The 25272-nt window shown below is 42.3% G+C and overlaps 1 protein-coding gene across 1 annotated transcript in view; it reads right to left on the minus strand.

The window, feature by feature from the left end:
• Positions 1-25272, minus strand: part of LOC137437231 (general transcription factor 3C polypeptide 1) — a 405949-nt gene that overhangs the window by 161579 nt on the left and 219098 nt on the right. Inside the window, exons 21-27 of the mRNA XM_078766829.1 lie at positions 21628-21724; positions 10471-10648; positions 10227-10344; positions 9923-10058; positions 9661-9751; positions 9328-9504; positions 1859-1895 (exon numbers count right to left, since the gene is read on the minus strand). Of these exons, the coding sequence (XP_078622955.1) occupies positions 1859-1895; positions 9328-9504; positions 9661-9751; positions 9923-10058; positions 10227-10344; positions 10471-10648; positions 21628-21724 (834 nt within the window). The remainder of the gene's footprint in view (positions 1-1858; positions 1896-9327; positions 9505-9660; positions 9752-9922; positions 10059-10226; positions 10345-10470; positions 10649-21627; positions 21725-25272) is intronic.

A 25272-nucleotide genomic window follows, 5' to 3' on the forward strand; every position in this document is an offset into this window, starting at 1 on the left:
TCTGTGTCCTTTCCTCCTGACAAGGTGGAAAAGTTTCTGTCAACCCTCGACTCTGATTCTGCAACTGGTCCTGACGGCATCAGCCCACGGGTCCTAAAATCATGTTCTTCTGCTCTTTCACTCCCTCTTTCTGTTCTCTTCACCCTCTCTTTTGCTCAAGGTCATCTGCCATCTGCTTGGAAATCAGCCAACATCACCGCTTTGCACAAAAAAGGTGCAAAAACAGATCCCAGCAACTACAGACCAATCAGCCTTCTCCCAATTATCAGCAAAGTCATGGAATCCATCATTGCTTCAGATATTAAATCTTTCCTCTTCTCCAATGGCTTGATCTCTGATCATCAATTTGGTTTCAGACCTGGTCACTCTACTCTGGACATGCTGCTTCTGCTTTCTCAACAATGGATGGAGGTCCTCAACGCCAAACAGGAAATTAGAGCTGTCTCCCTTGACATTTCACGTGCCTTCGATACGGTCTGGCACCCTGCTCTGCTCTCCAAACTCTCCTCCTTTGGTATCCATGGAAATCTCCATGCATGGCTGGCGGACTTCCTCTCTGGTCGTAGTCAACGTGTGGCCCTGAATGGGTTTCTCTCATCTCCTCTTCCTGTTCAGGCTGGAGTTCCCCAAGGTAGTGTTCTGGGCCCTGTGCTTTTTCTGGTCTTCATCAATGATCTCTCTGACTCTCTTGAAAATCCTCTCTATCTCTTTGCTGACGACTCTACTCTCTGTCGCTCCATTCCTCATCCCTCAGATCGGCAGTCTGCAGCTTCCTCACTCTCTGCAGACCTGGACAAAATCACAGACTGGTCAAACAAGTGGAACATGTCTTTCAATCCTGACAAATCTCACATTCTTACAATGTCTCTCCGAAAGGACCGACTGGACAACCCTCCCATCTACTTTCTCAACAATCCTCTCCAAGAAGTTCTGTCGCTCAAGCTTTTGGGTCTCACTATCTGCCATGATCTTTCTTGGGAAAACCACATTTCCAAGCTGGCCTCCAAAGCCAGTCGCCGACTGGGCATCCTCCGTCGTGCGAAGTCCTTCCTTGGCACACCTGAGCTCCTCACCACATACAAGGCTTTCATCCGCAGCTCAATGGAATACTGTTCCCCCCTCTGGGCTGGTGCTCCTGCCTCACACCTGGCTCGGCTTCACGCTGTTGAATCCAAAGCTTTCAGAATCATTGGAATCTCCCGCGATGAAGCTATCTCTGAGGGCCTTTCACTCACTCACCGCAGGCAGGTAGGTGGTCTTTCTGTCTTCTACCGACTCCTCTCCGGCCTTGCTCCCCCAGCTCTCTCTGTGCTCTGTCCCCCCAATATTCCTTCAGGTCGCACAAGATCTGCCTGCAACCCTCTTATGGTTAAACTGCCAAAGTCTAGGCTCTCTGCTCACCTTCACTCTTTCATTCCCCTTTTCTCCCGCCTCTGGAACAAACTCCCCCACTCCCTTCAATCCCACTCCTCCCTCCAGGTCTTTAAAACAGCTGTTCACCACCATCTCTTATCTTCCCCCATCGAAAACCTTGATCTTTTCTACCCCCGGTAATTCACCCCAGAGTCCTTGCAGTGTTCATATGTTTTAATCCTCTCCCACCTCCCCCCAAGTCCTCCCGATGTCCCTGCTCTCAAATGTTGTGTTTGTGTCCTTCCCCTTCTTCCCCCTCTCTTTTGTGTCCTCCCCCCTCTCTCCCCATCTTGTCTGCCGCTCCCCTTGTTTTTTGTGTTTTGTGTGTCGGTTTGTCTTTTTGTGTGATTAATGTTTGCTCTTTCACGAGCCTCGATCTTGTATACAAAAAAAAAAAAAAAAAAAAAAAAAAAAAAAAAAAAAAAAAAAAAAAAAAAAATCCAACCTGACCTGTGGCCTTCCATCTCCACTTGTACATTTGGCTAGGCAAAGTGTCAAGTGAAATGAAAAATAGGTTTGTGAATTAATATTTACCTCCACCACCGACCGAAGGTGAACAGAGGTAATGTTTTCACCCCTGCCTGTTTGTTTGACTGTCTGTGAACAGGATATCTCAAAAAGTTGCGGACAGATTCAAACGAAATTTGGTGGAGGTTGAGTATGTGACAAGGATGAAATTATTAGGTTTTGGTGAAGATCCGATTCCGGACCCGGATCAGAGAATTTTTAAAGTGATTCTTCACCATTTAGTGATAGGGATGAAATCAATATGTAGCACAAACAACAACAACAACAACATGCATTTTAAAAGGCCATTTTCCCTGCTAGAGCGGGGGTTAGCCTTGCGGTCCCCATGACAATCTTCTCCATTTTGCCCTATTTTCTGCATCTCTCCTTGTTAACCGCCTTGCCCGCATTTCTTCTTCCACCATCTTCAGCCAAGTCTTTCTCGGTCTTCCCCGTCTTCTACTTCCTTCTACATTCATTTCCATCACTCTTCTCAACCAGTCACTTTCATCCTTCCTCAACACATGACCAAACCATCTCAACCTGTTCCTCTTCACAGCATCAATCACAGGCTCTATTCCCATCATCTTTCGCAATTCATCATTTGTCTTCCTCTCTCTCAACGATACTCCGCACATCCGTCGAACCATTCGCATTTCCACCCTTTCCAACCTTCGTTGCTGCTCTACGTTCATTACCCATGTCTCGCTCCCATAAATCATAACACTTCTCACACATGCAGCATACACCTTTCCCTTCAGCTTCAACGACACTCCCCTCATCATCAGCACGCCACTCAATTCCCGAAACTTCTTCCATGCACATCTCACTCGAGCAATCGTTGCCGAGTCTGATCCACCTTCTCCATTCAGCATGTCTCCGAGGTAGCAAAATGTTTTCACACCTTCCAGCTTCACACCGTCTCCAAGATCCAACTCAACATTTCCTCCATCTGCAGCTCCCTCTGTGCACACCTTACATTTGAATGTAGCTGCCACACTGGTTAATGACCCTCTCAGACCACTACATTTTTGATGAACCCACTCAGCGCACATTGTACACTGAATGGAGTTCACTCCGACACCCTTCCTACACACAGCACAGGGCCACTTCCCAGTTCTTTCCACCTCACCACATGCTTTACCACTTGCCATCACCTTCGTCTTTCCGATATTCGCCTTCAGACCTTTTGTCTCCATACATTCCTTCCAATATGTAGCACGATATCTCAAAAAGTTATGGACGAATTCGGATGAAACTTGGTGGCCATGTCGGTGTGTGACAAAGACAATATTATTCAATTTTAGTGAAGATTGGAAAATGAATCCAGATACGAGAAGTTTTCAATTTTTTAAAAGTGATTCTTTGACATTGAGTGACGGGGCCAAAAACGATATGGATCGGACCCCGACGTTTGTGCGGGATACATTCCTGGAAAATGTCACGAATGTGGAGGCATTGTTTCGATGGTAAGAGAGGGTATAGGTTCCCTGCAGTTCCTGGTTCACAGAAAATCCCGCGAATGTTGAGAAAAATCCGCGAATGTCGAGGAAAATCCGCGAATGTCGAGGGAAATCCGCAAATGTCGAGGGAAATCCGCGAATGTCAAGGAAAATCCACGAATGTCGAGAAAAATCCGCGAATGTCAAGAAAAATCCACGAATATCGAGAAAAATCCCGCGAATGTCGAGGAAAATCCACAAATGTCGTGGCATTGTTTCAATGGGGAAAAGAGACAGCGAATTGCACGAATAGATGCGGTAAAGCATTTTAATTCTGTACAGTAACTCGTGTGGGATGACGTGCTACTCAGCTAGTGGGATATCCTGTGAAGCTGTTTACAGTGTGAATGGTGGGATATCCTGCGAAGCTGTTTGCAGTGTGAATGGTGGGATATCCTGCGAAGCTGTTTACAGTGTGAATGGTGGGATATCCTGCGAAGCTGTTTACAGTGTGAATGGTGGGATATCCTGCGAAGCAATGTTTACAGGGTGAATGGTGGGATATCTTGCAAAGCAATGTTTACAGGGTGAATGGTGGGATATCCTGCAAAGCAATGTTTACAGTGTGAATGGTGGGATATCCTGTGAAGCAATGTTTACAGGGTTAATGGTGGGATATCCTGCGAAGATGTTTACAGTGTGAATGGTGGGATATCTTGTGAAGCTGTTTACAGTGTGAATGGTGGGATATCCTGCGAAGCTGTTCACAGTGTAAATGGTGGGATATCCTGTGAAGCTGTTTACAGTGTGACTGGTGGGATATCCTGTGAAGCTCATGGGAAAAAAAATAATTTGTGCCCGCGAAAAACCACTAATACACAGGACACAGAGCGCAAATATGCACTAATAGATGTGGTAGAGTGTTTTCATTCTGTACAGAAACTCTGCGGTTACGTAGCTGGTGGGATATCCCGTAAATAAGGAAAAAAAAATTCACCAAGTTTCTCCATTGGTTCGGTTAGTTTGTTACTTGGAATTTTTGTTTTTTGACAAATATGTTGATTACTCTGGTTTGTGTGTTTATATACCAATAGTGGTGGTGGTGTTGGTGGGGTTGAACTTCCAAATCAATCCCCAATGGTGGTGTGATGGTGGTCCAGCAGAATCCTATTGATTTTTGAGGTCAACAAAGGCCAAATTTCTAAAATCGTCAATTTTCATCCGATGAACTTATAATTTGAAGAGATTTGCATATCTAGTCACTGAATTCTACCACCAATTATTTTTGAGGTTAAAAGGATGCCCTACCGAGTGCCATTCTACTTTTTTCTCTTTTGCCAAGTGTCGCTCTATGAGTGATTTTTTATTACTTGGCAAAAAACTTTTTTTTTGACAAGTATGTTGATAACTCATGTTTGTGTGTTTGTGTTTGTATTTGTGCTTGTGTTTATGCGAGTTTGTGCATGTTTGTGCGTGTGTGTGCGTGTGTTTATGCGTGTGTTTATGCGTGTGTTTATGCGTGTATTTGTGCGTGTTTGTGTGTGTGTGTGCGTGTGTTTATGCGTGTGTTTATGCGTGTTTATGCGTGTGTTTATGCGTGTGTTTATGCGTGTGTTTGTGTGTGTGTGTGTGTGTGTTTATGCGTGTGTTTGTGCATGTGTTTGTGCATGTGTTTGTGCGTGTGTTTCTGCATGTATTTGTGTACTTGGAGTGTGTTTGTGTGTGCATGTGTTTGTGCGTGTGTTTGTGCGTGTGTGTATGCATGTGTTTGTGTGCTTGTGCGTGTAAATGCGTGTGTTTATGGGTGTGTTTGTGTTTGGGTGTGTGTGTTTGGGTGTGTGTGTTTGGGTGTGTGTGTTTGGGTGTGTGTGTTTGGGTGTGTGTGTGTGTTTGGGTGTGTGTGTGTTTGTTTGGGTGTGTGTGTGTGTGTTTGGGTGTGTGTGTGTGTGTTTGGGTGTGTGTGTTTGGGTGTGTGTGTGTGTGTGTTTGGGTGTGTGTGTGTGTGTTTGGGTGTGTGTGTGTGTGTTTGGGTGTGTGTGTGTGTGTGTTTGGGTGTGTGTGTGTTTGGGTGTGTGTGTGTTTGGGTGTGTGTGTGTTTGGGTGTGTGTGTGTTTGGGTGTGTGTGTGTTTGGGTGTGTGTGTGTTTGGGTGTGTGTGTGTGTTTGTGTGTGTGTGTGTGTGTGTGTGTGTGTGTGTGTTTGTGTGTGTGTGTGTGTGTGTGTGTGTTTACCTGTCCGCCCACTTATACTTGACTGCAGGTCACAATTTTAAACTGATCTTCACAAAACTTCACCAAACGGCAGAGTTGGTGGTATAATAGAACGCTATTTATTTTTGAGGTAAAAAAAAAGTGAACAGAGGCCAATGGTCAACATACGCCAAAGGTCAACCACTTTTCTCGAATTTCTAAAATCCTCAATTTTCATCTGATTGACTTGAAAGTTGAATAGGATTTGCATATCAGCTAACTAAATTCAACCACCACCCTATTTTTGAGGTCAACATAGGTCACAAGAACAACATAGGCCAAAGATCAACCACTTTTCTCGAATTTCTAAAATCCTCAATTTTCATCCGATTGACTTGAAATTTGAATAAGATATACATATCGGCTAACTGAATTCAACCGCCAACTATTTTTGAGATCAGCATAAGCCAAATGATCAACAAAGGCCAAGGTCAACCACTTTTTTTTCAAATTTCTAAAATCCTCAATTTTCCTCCGATTGACTTGAAATTTGAATGATTTGCATATCAGCTAACTCAATTCAAACAACAACCCGATTTTTGAGGTCAACATAGGTCACAAGGACAACATAGGCCAAAGGTCAACCACTTTTTTTTCAAATTCCTAAAATCCTCAATTTTCATCCGATTGACTTGGAATTTGAATAGGATTTGCATATCAGCAAACGTAATTCAACCACCAACTATTTTTGAGATCAGACTCGGCCAAAAGGTCAAAAACCTTTTCTTATTTCTAAAGTCCTCAATTTTCATCTGATTGAGTTGAAATTCGAATCGGATTTTCATATCAGCAAACTAAATTCGACCACCAACTATTTTTGAGGTCAATATCAGTCACAGGTTTAACATAGGCCAAAGGTCAACCACATTTCTTAGATTTCTAAAATCCTCTATTTTCATCCGATTCACTTGAAATTTGAATTGGATTTGCAAATCAGGTCACTGAATTCAGCCACCAACTATTTTTGAGGTCAAAAGGATGCTCTACTGAGTGCCATTCTACTTTGTTCTCTTTTGTCAAGTGTCGCTCTCTGACAGTGATTTTTCATTCTGCCTGTTTGTTTGTCTGTTTGTTTGTCTGTCAATCGCCTACAGGTCACAATTTTAAACCGATCTTCATGAAACTTCACAAGACGGTAGATTTGGTCAAAAGGAAAAAGCCAATTGATTTTGATGCTAAGGTCATCTTGAGGACAAAGAAATAAATAATCATTAAAAAAAATCAATTGACTAATACAACACATAAAACCACCACCATTTCATCCAAATCTGTACTTTAAAAAATAATTTATTGTCATTAATCGAATAATTAAAAAATTAATCGATGAATTGATTAATCAATAAATCAAAAATAGCCTTTATAGCCAAATCACTTGATCATTGACTTGTCCAAATATCACTTCCTAACTCAAAAGGTGCCTGAGATAATGCCCAGAAGAGGGCATATCAATCGATAATAATTAAGTAACTAATCAATTAATTGATTGATCAAAAAACAAAAAATACCGTTTTTGACAAAGTACTTCCTCACTATTGTACTTCACAAATTACTTCTTCCTCACTATTGTGCATTATTGTGCCCAAATTTCAGCTTCCTAGCTCAAATGATGGCTGAGATATCACCCGGACAAACAAGAAAACAAGAAAGCAAGAAAGCAAGAAAGCAAGAAAGCAAACAAACAAACAACCAAAGTGAAAACTGAGTACTCCCTTTCAGTGTGCATCATTGGCGAGCCCCCTTCGGTGCCCTGCAATAACGTTATGCAACGCCTGGAGATGGCATAGGAAAGGAGCGGTGTACAAAAATAGCCCCGTGGGAGACTGACGGTTATTTCCCCACAGTTTTTGAGAAAATTTAAAAATAAATTACCTGAATTTGAGACAAAACCCTCCTTTTCAGCCTCTTATAGGTGGCAGATCAGTGTGTGGAGCACAATCCCATGAGACCTTAATGTTCTGACACATCGTACCAAATTTGGTCCATATCAATCAAGTAGTTTGTGAGCAAAATATATTTTAGTGAATATAAAGCCTAAGTCACACATAGGCGGATTTGTCGGCGACTACTGGCGACTGGAAAAATCGCCACCACCCGCAGACAATCGTAATGAAACCGTAATGGACGGTCTTCTGTAGTCGTGGTTATCCTCCCCGGGTCGGCTGCAGTCGGCAAGAGCCGCAAAGGGGCCAAATATTTTTTTTAATGTTTAAAAACGGCGCGCTCAATCGTCCTCAAAAAGAATCCGCCATGCTGCCGTGATGGAACCGCCATGCTGTCGGCGGTATCCGTAATAAGACCATAAAGCGGCCGCAACCCAGTCGCTCATAGTCTTCCGCAATCGCCCCAGCATCGCCCCACCAGCTAGCACGGCAGAGATGCGAATGCCATACGGCCTTCCTGCGCCATCTTCCCGACTACGGGCCGACACTGTTGCGGCTGCATATCGACTACAGAAGAACTGACACGTCTCCCCTGCGGCTATGGGAGACTGACGACGACAGCAGTAGGACTAGTGGCGGCCGGGTTACGGCCATTGGCGACAGAGATACGACTGCCTGGCGACTGCATTACGACATACCACGATTTTCTGGCCAGGTATAAATAGGGGTGGACATTTCAGCTCACTGCAGTATGTTCTTTGGTCAAGGTCTACCAAGGGTCTCTCTACCAACATCTATCATGGATGATGAACATAGGATGTCGACGAGTCGAGTTTGCACCCTGTCGACGAGCAAAGAGCGTTGTGTGAATCGTCTCCAATCGCCGGCGGTCTTATTGCAGTCTTGCGGACGTCGGAGTAAACCGCCATCCGGGCCCAATGCAGTCGCCGCGATCCGCCATCGGTCGTAATCTAGCCGCCAGACTGTCGCCACGATGCCGCCGTGCATCCGCAATGCAGTCGTCGTCGATCTTCAACAGTCGCCATCCCACTCGGGGCGTCGTCGCAATGCAGTCGCAATGTGGCTGCCTGCAGTCGCCATACTGCCGCCTGACCATATTTGACCGCCCGAAATCGCCAGTAGTCGCCGAAAAATCTTGATCGCCGGCAGTCGCCAAAATATCCGCCTATGTGTGACAGGGGCCTAAGGGATTAAGAGGGAGCCTGTGGCCCCCTTTCCAGGGGAGATACAGCCATGGGGAGCACAACTTAAGGTTAGGGTATGGTCACGATGCCGCATGGCAATTTTGGTCTGGATCAGGTTGTCAGTTTCTGAGAACATTTTTTTGAATGAAATACCAATATTTGGGGCAAAACCCACCTTTTAACTCCTTTAAATGGGCAGATCCAGATGGGGATCACAAACCCATGAGACCTTGCTGTACTGAAGCATCGTACCAAATTTGATCCATATCGGTCTGGTAGTTTATGAAGAGAAAACGTTTTCGTCAAATGTTAACGGACATACGTACGGACACCGGGGATCCACTCTTCGAGGTTACTTCGGAAAAATAACCCAAATGTACAAAAATGTCCATAATGCAGTAGCAGTTCTTATTACGATATGGGGAAGAATCCGAAATGTCTTCACTTCTTGCCGTTTCTTTCCCCGAGGCAGAACTAGAATCTCTCCTCATCCAAACACAACGGCAGTCTGGCAGTCCACTGTCACTTTGAAATGTTGCATTTTCCTTTGTTCTTCTTAGATACAGCATTAAGATAGCAAAACCAATCAAATCAAAATCAACGCCACAATGCAGCAGAAAAAACCCACTCACCTTCCTGCCTCGCACATTTACGAGGCTTCCGGACGACAACTTTTTGGAGTCGTTTGCGCTTCAAGCCTCGGCCACCTTTGCGGTCACAGTCCTTCCTGGAGACCTGTCGTACAGCTACTTCCTCTGCCTGCACGTTGGGTGACCAGGCCCCGGAGATTCCCCTACCCGACTGACCCTCTGCGGAGCGAAATATTATGCCAAAGATGGCATGCACACAAACTTCCAAACCATCTTTCCACTCAAATGAACGCTGGGGTGCGAGGTAGAAAAGTTCCAACAGGATGTTGTATCCTTGAACTTACACTCGATTAATAAGGTTAGACCTTTGATTACCATTGTTGTGGAGGAACATGAGGGAGAGGGAAGGTTTCTGCAAGAGGGTCTGCAGCCTTATGGATGTGCTCTTGTCTCTGTTGGGTTGTCCCTGAAGAATGGAAATCCACTATAAAGACACTGCAGGTTAATGTCGACCATCATCTCTCACAAAGCAGAATGCTCGCTTGATATTTACAGCAAAACTCAACACGCGTGAAGTACAACTCTTCCATTGTCGTGACTCAAAAAGATTGAGTGGTTACGTGCAATGTGCACACACCTGATTTTTACTGGCCACAATGTAAGAAACCCAGATCCAATTGCGCTTCAGGTGTCCAAAGAAAGTAGAGTCTAGGCCACCAGCTCCACATCCATCTCCAGGCACAGTGCCATCATCAACTATATCCTTGGTGCCCCTAAAGGAAACAAACTTGCCAATTAATTGTGACCTCCCCCACTAGGCCACACCTCACAATGCAGTTTCCATTGAAAGAGGGTTAGCTTTTTACCCCCAAAGCAAAACAAAAAGAGCGAAATGGGTGAACATGGTCGATGCTAATGTGAGGTGCCTGAGCACTGCATACATTGTGAAATGTAACCCAAAGCATTTCTTATCGAGGCTGCAGTGGCTCGAACTATCACCATCCTCTACGTCCTCAAATAACGCAAGCCTGCAGTTCTTGCGTGTGCTTCGAATGATTCCTGAAAAGAGGTGCCAAACCATAATGAAAACAACACTTTGCAGTAAAAGAGGAATAATTCAGGATATGTACCACTGCGGATGACCACTGGTACATCATCATATCAAGTGCCCCCGCTCACACTTACCAAGTGGAGTATTCAAGCACACACACTGCAGGTGCAGCCAGTAGTTGTCCACATCTTGGAGCACAACAAAGCTGTACATGTGATGTGGAAACGGTTGAGTACTCCGAGCCAGTTTGTTGTGAGGTTCACACATGGTCGTATCCATGACGGTTCCGTGCCGTTTTACGTACACAAATATCTGCAGGAAACAAGAGATCCCACACAATACCAAAGCGTAATTATATTTAATAACATACCCCCGCTTTGCGTAATATTGTAACAACCCCCGCTTGTAACATACCCGCCGAAAAAGGCCAACCCCCGCTTTGCGGGGAAAAATGGCCTCTAAATGTGGTTATTATTATATATATTAACATACGCCTTGATCAGTACCAACGTTGCTCAATTTCCAATCAAAATGTCTTGTTATGCTCATCTGTTCCTCGATCACCTGTCCTTGTCTATTCCTTAGTCCGTCTCTTTTGATAGAAACAATCACAGTATTGATGCGGTGAGTAATGCAAATGAGGCATCTTGCTTAATTTTGCTGACTGTACCCCCTCCATGTTATGTGGTGCCAGACAGGATACAGGCCTGCATTTGAAGTGATTTTCACCTGCATTTGAAGTGATTTTTACCTGCATTTGTAGTGATTTTTACCTGCATTTGTAGTGATTTTCACCTGCATTTGAAGTGATTTTTACCTGCATTTTGTAGTGATTTTTACCTGCATTTGAAGTGATTTTTACCTGCATTTGAAGTGATTTTTACCTGCATTTGAAGTTATTTTTACCTGCATTTGAAGTGATTTTTACCTGCTTTGAAGTGATTTTTACCTGCATTTGAAGTGATTTGTATCTGCATTTGAAGTGATTTTTACCTGCATTTGAAGTGATTTTTACCTGCATTTGAAGTGATTTTTACCTGCATTTGAAGTGATTTTTACCTGCATTTGAAGTGATTTTTACCTGCATTTGAAGTGATTTTTACCTGCATTTGAAGTGATTTTTACCTGCATTTGAAGTGATTTTTACCTGCATTTGAAGTGATTTTTACCTGCATTTGAAGTGATTTTTACCCTGCATTTGAAGTGATTTTTACCTGCATTTGAAGTGATTTTTACCTGCATTTGAAGTGATTTTTACCTGCTTTGAAGTGATTTTTACCTGCATTTGAAGTGATTTTTACCTGCTTTGAAGTGATTTTTACCTGCATTCAAAGTGATTTTAAACTGCATTTGAAGTGATTTTTACCTGCTTTGAAGTGATTTTTACCTGCTTTGAAGTGATATTTACCTGCATTTGAAGTGATTTTTACCTGCTTTTGAAGTGATTTTTACCTGCATTTGAAGTGATTTTTACCTGCATTTGAAGTGATTTTTACCTGCATTTGAAGTGATTTTTACCTGCATTTGAAGTGATTTTTACCTGCATTTGAAGTGATTTTTACCCTGCATCTGAAGTGATTTTTACCTGCATTTGAAGTGATTTTTACCTGCATTTGAAGTGATTTTTACCTGCTTTGAAGTGATTTTTACCTGCATTTGAAGTGATTTTTACCTGCTTTGAAGTGATTTTTACCTGCATTCAAAGTGATTTTAAACTGCATTTGAAGTGATTTTTACCTGCTTTGAAGTGATTTTTACCTGCTTTGAAGTGATATTTACCTGCATTTGAAGTGATTTTTACCTGCTTTTGAAGTGATTTTTACCTGCATTTGAAGTGATTTTTACCTGCATTTGAAGTGATTTTTACCTGCATTTGAAGTGATTTTTACCTGCATTTGTAGTGATTTTTACCTGCATTCAAAGTGATTTTAAACTGAATTTGAAGTGATTTTTAAGTGCATTTGAAGTGATTTTTACCTGCATTTGAAGTGATTTTTACCTGCATTTGAAGTGATTTTTACCCTGCGTTGGAGAAGCGAAAACCACGGTTAGGCATTCGGATGTGTGCATGTAGCATGTCAGCATTTTTAAAACACATTTTCTCGGCAACCGTTGGTCCGATTAACACAAATTTTTCACCATAGGAGCGCCTCCTCCTGTAGAATATTTTAATGATAATTATGACTTCATAGGTCAAGTTGTACATGCGCCATCTTGCTAAAAAAACATTGCAACTCCATATCTCCAAAACCGCTCCATGGAAAAAATTGAAACGTGAGTAGATGTAAAGTGTCGGTTCCAGAACACCCTCCAGCTCAGACCACATTCCCCACATTCCCCACATCCTCCTTGTCCCCAAATCGAAAATACCTCGACCACAAACTGGAAGTGACCAATTAATTATTTAATTTTCAGATTTCACGATTTTCAAAAAAAAAATAAAAATTGATTTTCAAAATTTTCCAATTTGTAGTTTTTCCCAATTTTCACATTTTCCCAAAATTTCTAAAATAATTATAACAACCAATTTCTTAACCAAAAGGTTTAAAAATTATTTTGCAAAATGGTGAAACAACAATGCACCGTTTGTAAACGTTTACAAACATTTGTGACAGCGAATGAGAATTCCTACAGCGGGTATGCAGAAACCCAGGCTCACCATGGGCAATGCAATCCATTGTTCTATCGGAACTCTCACTTCTCACTATTACAAATTATTATTTGAAGTAAAAAAATTGATTTTTAGTTTAAAGAAATACTTTCCCTATATAAAATACATATGGCGTTGACTTATCTGAATTTTGATATTAAAAATATTATCTTTGAAGAACCAAAATATTACAGCAATGGAATTAACTTTTACCGTATTATGATTGAATGTAATTATGATCATACTCACCCACAAAGTGGTATAAGAAAACTGTTTATCGAAACACCAACGTTATTTTCATGGGGTATTCAAGCGAATGAAAATAATGTTAATGAGCACAGAGTTGAATCATATTCGCTGCCGCTTGTTATGCATAATTCACGCTTCCCCCCAACGACGGCAGAAACAAAAACAATAGAAATGTTTGAAGAAATTATTGACGCAATTAAAACACATTTGATGAAATCTGATGTTATTGAAAAGATGAAAAAGGACCAGAACAAGTTTAGAGCCCACGTTAGCGGCCTTGATATATTTTGGCGAAAACGTGATGGAGGAATTGCTATTGAAGGTTACCCACCAACAATGTATCCAAAACTTTTAAACAAATACGAAAAGCACAGAGAGGCGGATAAACATCCTGAAATTCTAACTTTGTTTTACGATAACAAAATCACCGAAGAATCATGCATCGAAGATCATCGCATCAAACCGGAGGAATTGATGGGTGTGAACTGTAAAGTTATCTGCGCTATTGAGATATCAAATATGTTTATCGGTGGTGTGGGTCCGTCCATTCAATTGAAGGTAAATAATGTAGTTTTTCCAAGAGTTATTTAGGGAAAAAACAGGTTAATGCTTAATATTAACAATCTTGCATCACAAAATAAAATTACAGAAGCAGCAGCGACGTGTATGTTTAACGATGATAGTACCAACGACACAACATAGGTAAATTATATGAAAAAATATATAATTTAAATTTATGAGAGGATGTGGGTAAGTTGTGGTTAAAATTATATAAATATAACATTTATGTGCTACTTCTTCTAAAATATTTGAGAAAAACTTTTTTTGTTAGAGTATGTAAAATGGATGAACCCATTTTCAAAATATTTCAAGATCGTGTTGCGGTTTTGAGAACCCACACAGATAACATCATTAAAGGTTAAAGGTAGCACCCCATAGATAGGCCACAAGAAACACGGTCACCTTAGGACGTCAGTTATTTCTTAGTATGTGTTTAGATAAGGCTATTCCCAGTAGTTGCATCTGCGTTGTGTCAAACAAATAAGAGTAAGCCCCTTTCGTTCATTCCATTCATTTTGGCAGCCTCCCTTCATCGATGCCATTAAGCGCTCCCCAGTCTATACCCCATTGGCTCTCCCAAATTGTTACGCGCCTTTGCCGGCAGCGTTCGCAATCCTTGAGCTTCTGCTCGAACCAGCCCAAAGGCCATGAGGTAAGGCCCGAAAAGGAGGCAGAGCGCCAGGATGGAGGTGTGGTCACGTCAACCAGCCATCAAGGCGGGGCCGGTAAGCCAACACCAGCCAACCAGGGCTGAGGTGAGGTCGCCTGACAGCGCGTGGTTTTGGGCTCCGAGAGCGTTTGCTGGCTTGGTTATAAAAGCGCGCACGCAAAGCCCTCGAAAGGACTTGGACAATTTGCGCTTTGCATGAGGACTTATCGTGGTCGGAAGGACTGATGAGAGGAGCTTGTGTTAAAGAGGACTGCCTGAGCCCGCTCGCATTAAAGAGGACTGGAGCCAAGATTGGTATTATACCAGAACTGGTACGAGAGTTGAGTACGAGAGGGAAAGACGCGCTGTGGCAACCAGCTTTACAACGGGCGAGCGCGCGGCACGCATTGCCAAGAACTGCAGCGTGCAGGACATTGGGGAGGGGGCGCTTTGAGCGAGTAAGACCGGTAGCGCGAGTACAAAAGCACCGGTACACCAATTACGTACACCAATAGCCCAGCTTACCTTTCCCCGTCACGATAATTGTCCGCTCGCGCTACGCTACGGGGAGAGCTGCCTGCCGGGTTTCATCGCCTGGTACGGGTCGAGGACCGGAGCCGGACCGGAGCCTGGACGCCATCGCCGGACTTTCCACCCGACCTTCTACATCCCCGCGTGAGTCTGAAGTTTGAGACCGAATCTAAGAGCGAGCGGGCCCGAGTCCAAGGGAATAGAATAAGACTGTTTAAGACTGCCCTGTGTACTTTTCCTTCCTCTTTCTTTCTTGTACATTCTTTCGTTTCCTCTTCTTATTTGTACATAATTAATAAACCAATCTGTTCTTCCTATTTTCCTGGTTTCCTCTCAATCCGATCGTATCAGTCTTTTCTCAATTGGGTAAGCGTGGCACGATTAGGAACCGCTTATAATCGGGTCTAGTCTTGGTTAACAGCTCGGATCGCGGATTGCTATCCGCTCGGCAATATTCCATCAATATCCGTGATTCGAGCGGGAGTTATCTCCTTGCTTCCTGGGCGGCGTTAGTAAGTAGGTGATAAGAAGTCGGCTTACAACCCATCTAACGCCGTCCGGAAGGAACGTGATAACTTCGGATCGCGTTGGCCAGATAAAAGGACAAGGGGATTAACCCCCTCTTGATAAGGGGAGAGCCGACGACGGAGATCCGCAACAATATATTCAACACAATTAGACGGTTGGTTGAATCGCTTCTAATATGTATACACAATTATAATGCAAATAGGGATAACAACACCCAGGATGAATGATTAACCGCTATATATTTTAAACCTTATATAAAATGGATGATTTTTTACCCGTGTGGGAAAGTAAGATAAATTTTAATCATGATAAGAACCTCCCAAATTCATTAAGCTGTCTAATCGTCAGTTCAGGCGGATGTGGGAAAACCTGTTTGCTTTTAAAGATGCTCCTTACCCCAAAATTTTTAGATTATGAAAATTTAATAATTTTCACAAAGTCAAGTTTTCAACCAGAGTATCAACTACTATCACAAGGTTTTAATGCTGGTCTTCAAAAATAAGATATAATCGGGTTATTTAAGCTTCAACACAAACTAAATAGGCTCGACATTGAAGATGTAATACAACTATTTTGTGACACTCCACAAAAATGGAAAAAGAAAGCAAAACCCACACGGTCGACAAACATAACTTGTATTCTCAGTGATAACACGAATGATATACCTTCACCCCAAGATTTAGATGGAACAAAAAAGAACCTCGTTATCTTTGACGATTGTGTTAATGAGAAAAATCAAACGGTTATGGACAGTTATTATACAAGGGGGCGACATTCTTCCTGTAATTGTATTTATCTCAGTCAATCATACTTTCAACTCCCTCGTCGCTCAATAAGAAACAATGCTAATACTTTTATATTATTTAAACTAAATGCAATAGATATAACTAATTTTTGGAGGGATAATTATAAATAAATAAAAAATAACCACCTTTAGAGGCCATTTTTCCCCGCAAGCGGCGGTTGGCCTTTTTCGGGAACCGTGGTTGTTGTTGTTTGTTTTTTTTTGATTTTTGTTTGTTTTTTTTGGTCCCCTTTTTGAAGCAATGTTTTACGGCCGGATGCCCTTCCTGCCGCCAACCCTTTTTGTCGCCTTTTACGACAAACAGGGAATTACCAGTGAGCTGGTACTCAATTAGCCGACCTCGGAAGGATGACAGGCTGAGTCAACCCCCCTGGCGTTAATTCAGCGATCGACCGGGATTCGAACCCAGGATCCTAGGATCCTAAGCCGGCACCCTAGCCGCTAGCCCAACACCAGGGATCTTTGGAGGGATAATTGTTCTACATTATTTAGTAAAAAAGGAATTTGAGGGTCATATGAAACATACGACCGAAAAATATAAATATTTCGTTGTTAAAGAAGATGATATAATAACTAATAATTTATTTGCATAAATAAAATGAATGCTGAAGAACGAGCAAGAAAATTTAAGGAATATCAACAATTACTTTCAAAGGTTGTTAAACAACAAGAGGGGATAAAGAAGAAACGGAGACAAGAGCTATTAGGTGAAGACGTATTTGAAAGAAAATAAGAAGTTTTTTAAAACCTATTTTAAAATCTGCCAAACAAAAGGCGGTTTCATTTCAAGTTCCTACGGTGGAATATACTCCCAAAAACTTCAAATGATAAAAGATTTTAGTCAAATGACAGAGCAAGAGCTTGGAGATATAGGAGCATGAAAATCTGATAATGAAGACTCATTCCAACAACTTGAGGAGAGAAATCACCCTCCTGATTATGTTGTGGAAGCTCTTCAAAACAATGAATATTCGGCAGATTCAAAAACCAAAGCGGGTCTCACTCCAACAGAAGAACCAGCAGTGTTTCATCCTGTTAGAGAAAGGGTATATATATGTCATGGCAATTATTAGGGGCACCCAAGTATCCCCCCCCTTCTCCATTAGAATACTGAGTATTGGCCCCCCGCTATACCCTCCCAAACCTCTTGAGGGCAGTCTAAGACCATACATGATAACTCCACTTCCTGCTCGAAGACCTCCCTGGGAGATCTATCGCTCCCACGGTTGGTACATTGGATTCCTTGCACCCTAAAAATGAAATATTATGTCCTCCCTCCCTGTGGCCTTGCCGCCCACTCAGGCTCCTCACTGTCTGGGCCACCTCTTTGATCTCCCAGTATGGGATGAGGGTAGGGGGACGTGGTAAGAACTATGTATATGCCCAGCTTGACGGGTGGAACTCTAAGATTTTCGGTGTATGGCCTCGAGGCGCTTCCTTGTGCATTGTACGCATCACGACTTGCTTCTTGCTAATGTGGGTCGTGCTGCCGTGTACCGGGCGCGGCCGTCTTGGCGCATACACTAAAAATATTCCGTGCATGTAACAGGCTCTTGTAATAAACACCGTGTGAACAGTTCTGAGTGCTTCCCGGGTCTCGCAAGGTAGATAATGGACTTGCCATAAATTTAAATGAGTCAAGAAACCTGATGCGAGCTGTAATATGCTTTGTCAAAATTCTTTTTGAATGACTTAATGTTATGTTTGAAGGAACTGTTTTTGTGAATGAAATGTAGTTCTGATCTGTGTAAGGAATTGCTGAAATGTTCCCGGGCGTCTTTGAAAGTTCATTAATAAATAGATGTGTATCATAATGGGAGTTATTGTGAAGCAAGACCGGAATGAAATTGGGGGATTTATAATTACGATTACAGTCTTGATGGGCCGGACCCCTATATTTCCCGGTGAGATGACAATTATCTCTAACCTTTAGGCCCCCATTACATATCTCCCAATCAATTTTCTTCTCACAGATATGACAGATGCTATTTGGTTGGTTAAATTCTGTTTCTTCTTCTTTTGTTAGGGGGTTCATCGCTTTATTGGTTTGTTTCATTAATCAACGTTAAGAGAGCACAGTCCGTTTCTAATCGTTTTTATAAACTCATAAGCCATGTTTTCCCCCCTATAAATTTCTAGTTTGTTGTATTCATCGCTAACGGATGATTTAATATAATAACAGAAACCGCAAGGAGTATGTTTTTGATATTTATTCGTGGATGATTCGTTTAGATTTGAAGAAGCGTTATCCATCTTTTCAAGAATACATTCAAAGTCGGCATATATCACGAATGGATGGGCCATAGTTTTATTGAAATCTTTGAATGATATGTTTGAACCTTCTACTGGCATATTAATTATGGTGGCTTTATGTATAACACAGTATTGTAAGTGTTTGTCTTATCTTTCTTGACTATTAAAGAAGTTGAGACATCGCTTACAGATGTATTTTTTAGACTCGTGTTTGTTTATTTGTGAAGAAACTAATCTTGATAAATTTTTGATGGAAGCATAATGTGAATTTTCTGCCAAATTATAATGTAGAAGGTCAATATGAGTTTCATCATTTTTATAGTTATCAGAAGTTTGTAAAACCTGAACTTTGTTTTTAACAATTAGTCCGTAAACATTAACAGATAGATTATTCATTTTTTCAAATTTAGGAATATCAGATAATGTCATTGTAAATTGTAAACTATTAACATTTAACTCATTTTCATATTTCTCATAATGTGATACTCTTTGGACATTATGTTCAGCGGGATGTGGGCATGCAACAACACCCCATAGAAAACATTTATGATCTTTGTTTTGAATATTAATAACCGCATTTTTATTTTTTCTAACTGTCGGCAAATCAATGTAAGAAGAAGCTTTTAGGGGGTTTGATTTTAGAACATGTATATCGATGAAAAGTATTCTAGTAATAGTAAATCCACTACCAACAAGCGAATGATCTACCAGTTGTTCTTGTTCTATAAGTTTTTCATAAACGTCCATTAATAAGAACCCCTGGAGTGATGCGATAAAGTAAGGTTTTGTTCTCATATAACGTTTTATAATAAGATCCCCTATTTCAGTATTTGGTTTTTTCAATTCCATTTTTACTCCCATATAAAATTTAAGGGGGTTAATCTCAGTCAACGTATTCTTTACATAGCTTTTAACTGCGGGTTTGATTGTTTCAACCACCTCAGCTATTGATTTTGGTCCTGGGAGTGGTAAATTAAAAATCCTTATTTTAATATGTCCATTAAATGCCCCATCAGTGTCCTTAATTGTGTACCCCAACAACTTTATGTGTTTTTGTGACTTAAGATGAGTAGGAAAGCTCCTCTTCAAGATCGTCTCATCACAAACGCGACAATATTTTGTTTCTCGTTCAAGCAGAGCTACCATATGTAAAAGTTTGAGTGCATGTTTGCGTGATTTAAGATGAGTGGGAAAGCTCCTCTTCAAGACTGTCTTATCACAAACGTGGCAATATATTTTTTCCCGTTCAAGCGGAACCATCATCTGTAGCTCTTTAGCCCTGTGTTTGGGGGTGAGCTCATGAATTTTATAATGTTTATATTCACGTTCACAAACATAGCAATACACCATTTTAATATACTATATTTCTTTAAACTAAAAAATTTTTTTTTTTTAGTTAGTATTTCTTATTTAAAGGACTAGTTTGTAATAGTAAGGGATGAGAGTTCCTATATGGAGGGTAACCGACCGCATGACCGTCGGATTGCGACAGGGGTCCGTGCTTGTTCTCCATGGGGATTCACATTCGCTGTCATAAATATTCACAAATATTTACAAACTAGCAATACCAATATTCGCAAAATAATTTTTTTAACCACATGGTTAAAAAACTGATAGTTCTAATTATTTTAGAAATTTTGGAAAATGTGAAAATTGGCAAATTATAATAATTAATTGGTCACTTCCGGTTTGTGGTTAGTCACTTCCTGTTTTGGGTTGAGGTAGTTTCGATTTGGGGACAAGAGGGATGTGGGGAATGTGGGGAATGTGGGGAATGTGGTCTGAGCTGGAGGGTGTTCTGGAACCGACACTTTACATCTACTAACGTGGCTCATTGTAAATAACTCCATATGGGGAATAGGTGTTGTTAATGATGTTGTCATTGGTGCTGTAATTATGATGTCATAATTCGACAGGGACAACGATTAGTCTGATCAGTTTGAAATTTATTGAGCATGATGTATGCAACAATTACATTAGAGAATATAAATTTATGATGTCATTGCTCATGTGGTCTGGCAGCCATATTGGATCCAAAAAAAACAACCTTAAAAAACATAAGAGTTGGCTCACAACAAGTTGACTGAGCAGGGTAAATATTCAATGAATACCATCTAGTTGATTAGGTGATGATGCTTGAAGATGGACACTTTTCATTTGTCCACTAATTTTGCCCGAATGGTTCGAGTGAGTGTGTTTTATTTGAACAAACTTTGCATGATGTAATTTGTTTGTTTGAAGGAAATACTTGTTTAGCTTAGTCACAATGTCTTCCAGAATGTGCATGCATCATATTAGGGGGTTTTTTTTTTGTTTTGTTTTTTTTGTATACTGAATCAAGGCTCGTGAAAGAGCTAACATTTATTTCACAAACAAATCAACCAGACAAACAAAACACACAAAAAGAGGGAGCGGAAGACAAGATGGGGAGAGAAGGGGAAGCACACAACCACAACATTTGAGAGCAGGGAGAAGTGTGGGAGGGAGAGGGCTTGGGGGCAGGAGGCATGGGAGGGGGAGGGCGGGGGGGAGAGGTATAAAACACAAGGGGACCGAAATTAGCGGGGGTAGAAAAGATCAAGGTTTTGGATGGGGGAGGATAAGAGATGGTGGTGAACAGCTGTTTTAAAGACCTGGAGGGTGCAGTGGGATTGAAGAGAGTGAGGGAGTTTGTTCCAGAGGTGGGAGAAAAGAGGAATGAAGGAGTGAAGGTGAGCAGAAAGTCTTGATTTTGGCAGTTTAACCATAAGAGGGTTGATGTCTTGCTCTCTCTTGTAAAAGTTGTCAGCAGTAAAATTTGCAGGTATGTTATCATATTAAGATTTTAAATATAGGGTAAAATATAGGAATTAAATAGGGCAAAATGGAGAAGATTGTCATGGGGCCCGCAAGGCTAACCCCCGCTCTAGTAGGGAAAATGGCCTTAAAATGCCGGTTGTTATCATATTAAGATTGAGAACTCATAAAATGTAACCAAACATAACACTGAAAGTGACATAGTACAATAACATATCATATAAAATACAAGTATGATAATAATCGTGCTAAATCCAGAACCAACTTACTTGGTCTCTCTCCTGATACTTGTCAGCAGGACCAAACTGGAGTAGGCCCATGTAGCACAGCCTCTGGATGCTTTCAAACACCGAGGCCAGGTACTTCCTAAAATAATCAAATTCACAACACAAGTAGAGTGGAACTAATGTCTTTCACAATCGCTCACATTGTCAAAAAAGTGAATCGACTCACATTGTCAAAAAGTAAATGGCTTAAACACAAACTAGATGGAATAAATATCTGGATTTCCATGGATTCCCAAGTTTTCTTTTGTTTTTGTGACATTGTCCCAAGGTTCTTGATGAAGCTTGGACATAAATGATATGCAGGAAAATTCATTTAAAGATTCCATGGACATTATGTGAATTACCACGACATTAGTAGAGTAATGGCCAAATACAGACTTGGCATTTAATATGGGATTTTTTTTTTTTCTTGACTTGGGTTTACTTTCTGAACTCGGTATATCAATGTGGTGAGTTTCTTATACGCTTCGGTGATTTCTTTGTTAAAAGAACCATGTCACTGATTGTCTGTCGCAGCAAGAAGTCAATAACAGGATTATATCACAGTTGGCGTGACAAAATGTACGGACAGGTACATTTGACGATTGGCTTCACAATCGGGCATATAAGGGTTGTTGCATTCTGTATTAGTGGAAAACAACTGCTGCACGTCTACAAAAGTTATTGCCGCTTCCCCTGGAGATGGTCCGTCAACTCGACAATGCTGTTTGTCATTTAGTGGTGGCTTTACGAAATTCCGGCATGAAACAGCGTGCTATTGCTCGGCAGTATGGCATCACTCAAGGTCAGGTGTAAAAGATCCTGAAACGAAATGCTCAGAGGGGTGTCCCTATTCCAGAGGGGTGTCTTCCAAGATGACAATGCACGGCCTCATCGTGCTTGCATGATCCAACACTTTCTTGCTGACCGTGGTGTAGAGCATATGGAGTGGCCTGCCATGTCCCCGGATATGAATCCGATAGAGAACTTGTGGGCAGAATTAACGCATCAAATCGACAACTTGGACCAGCAGCCTGCCTCTGTGCGTGAATTGCAGCAGGCTGTTGTAACTGCATGGCAAGCGATTCCTGTCCAAACCTTGGCAAACCTCGTGAACAGCATGCCTCAACGTGTACGTGCTCTACTGAATGCCTGTGGGGGTTACATGAAGTACTGAACTGTAATTTTAATAATAATTATAATAGTAATGCATTTATTTTATATAGCGCTTTTCAGGGAGCCCAAAGACGCTTTGACAGAGTGCAAAACATAATGCATAGCAAAACATAAAAACAATTGCAAAAAACAAGAATCAATAGGGAAATATTCAAAGCAAAAAGGAGGGAGAAGGAGAAGAGATAGTCAGGGGTTAAATGCTGTGGGTTAAATGTGGAATGCAGTGTTGAACAGGTGGGTCTTGAGTGATGTTTTGAATGTGGTGAGTGAGGAGGAGTCTCTGATGGTGTAAGGTAGTGAGTTCCAGAGGGTGGGAGCAGCGATGGAGAAGGCCCTGTCCCCCCAGGATCTGAATTTGGTCCGGATGGGGGGGGGGCGGGGTCAGGAGGTTGGTACCAGCAGAGCGGAGGTTGCGGTTGGGAGTGTGTCTGGAGAGGAGGTCAGCCAGGTAGGATGGGGCCAGGTTATGGAGGGCTTTGTAGGTCAAGAGGAGGATTTTGTACTGGATTCTTTGGGAGATGGGGAGCCAGTGAAGCTTGTAAAGGACGGGGGTGATGTGGTCACGGGTCCGGGAATGGGTGAGTAGACGGGCAGCGGAGTTCTGAATGTATTGGAGTTTATTGGTGATTGTTGAGGGTGAACCATCGAGGAGGCTATTGCAGTAGTCCAGACGGGAGGTGATGAAGGCGTGGATGAGGGTTTCTGCAGCCATGGAGGAGAGGGATGGACGGAGACGAGCGATGTTTTTCAGGTGAAAGAAGGCTGTCTTTGTGATCTGTTTAGTGCATTTGTCGAAGGAGAGGGTTTGGTCAAAGATGATGCCAAGATTCCAGATGTGAGGGGAGGTGGATACTGGGATACCGTCGATGTTGAGGGCAAAGTTATTGGTGGATTTTATGAGCGTTTTTGGGCCAATGATGATTATTTCAGATTTATCATAGTTAAGTTTGAGGAAGTGAATTTGAAGCCAGGATTTTATTTCAGTGATGCAGTTTGTCAGGATAGAGTGGGTGGCGGTGGAGATGGACTTGGTGGAGATGAAAAGCTGGATGTCATCGGCGAAGCAGTGGAATTGGAGACCATGACGGCGGATTAAGTGACCGAGGGGGGACAGGTAAAGGATGAAGAGAAGGGGGCCAAGAACTGAACCTTGGGGGACACCTTGGGGGAGGGGAGCAGTGGGGGATTTGCAGTTATTGATGGAGATGAACTGGCGTCTGTCAGAGAGGTATGATTTAATCCAAGAGAGGGCAGTGCCAGTAACATTAAAGGTGGTTTCAAGTCGGGTGAGGAGGATGGTGTGGTCGATGGTGTCAAAGGCGGCGCTGAGGTCGAGGAGGATGAGAATGTTGAGGTTGCCAGCATCAGAGGAGAGGAGAAGGTCGTTGGTGATTTTGAGGAGAGCAGTTTCAGTACTGTGGTTGGAGCGGAATCTGGATTGGAATGTTTCATACAGGTTATTGGCAGAGAGGTGATGTTTGAGTTGAGCGGCTACAGCGCGTTCCAAAACTTTCGACAGAAAGGGTAGGTTGGAGATGGGTCTGAAGTTGTTTAGGGTGTCAGGGTTTAGTCCAGGTTGTTTCAGAATGGGGGTAACATCAGCAATTTTTAGGGATGGTGGGACGATGCCTGTAGACAGGGAGGAGTTTATTGTTGCAATGATAAGTGGAGAGAGAGCAGGAAGGGAGGCCTTGACAAAGCTGGAGGGGATGGGGTCAAGAGTGCAGGTGGCAGTTTTCATTCCTATGAGGAGATCAGAGAGGTCAGTAGGGGAGATTGGGGAGAATTGAGACAGGGGATGGCAGGATAAGGGGAGGCAGGTGGTTTGAGGGTGAGCGGTTGCGGCGGTGGTCAAGCTGTTGTAGATGTTTTCAACTTTGCGTTGGAAGAATGAAAGGAAGGAGATGCAGTTGTCTACTGTGAATGACTGGGTGGTGGTGTTCAGGGGGCTGAGGAGTTTGTTTATTGTAGAGAAGAGTGCTTTTGGGTTTCCGGAGCCAGAGTGGATAATTTGAGAGTAGTAGGCGGAGCGGGCGCGGGAGAGGGCATCTTTGTAGTGTTGTAGGTGGTCCTTGTAGGCTTGGGAGTGAATTGTGAGACCTGTTTTATTGCGGAGTCTTTCAAGTTGGCGAGCACGAGTTTTCATCAGGCGGAGTTCAGGGGTAAACCAGGGAGCAGAATGGGTGAAAGAAACCGTTTTGGTTTTTATAGGCGCAAGTTGGTCAAGGCAGGAGGAGAGAGTGTGGTTGTAGTAGTCAGTGAGATCAGAAGGGTTGTGGAGGTCAACGAAGGGAGAAGTGGACATTTTTTCAGAGAGGGTGGATGAGTGAGGTAGGTGAAAGAGCGTTTAGCTTACGGAAGTTGATAGTGCAATAATGCCTTGGTGTTGGGGCGGGGATGTTGATGGTCATAGTGATGGCTAAGTGGTCAGAGAGGGTGAGGTCGGAGCCAGAGAGATGGTGCAAGATTAAT

This window comes from Myxine glutinosa, chromosome 12, assembly GCF_964187855.1.
Source record: "Myxine glutinosa chromosome 12, kmMyxGlut1.1, whole genome shotgun sequence".
NCBI lineage: Eukaryota > Metazoa > Chordata > Myxini > Myxiniformes > Myxinidae > Myxine > Myxine glutinosa.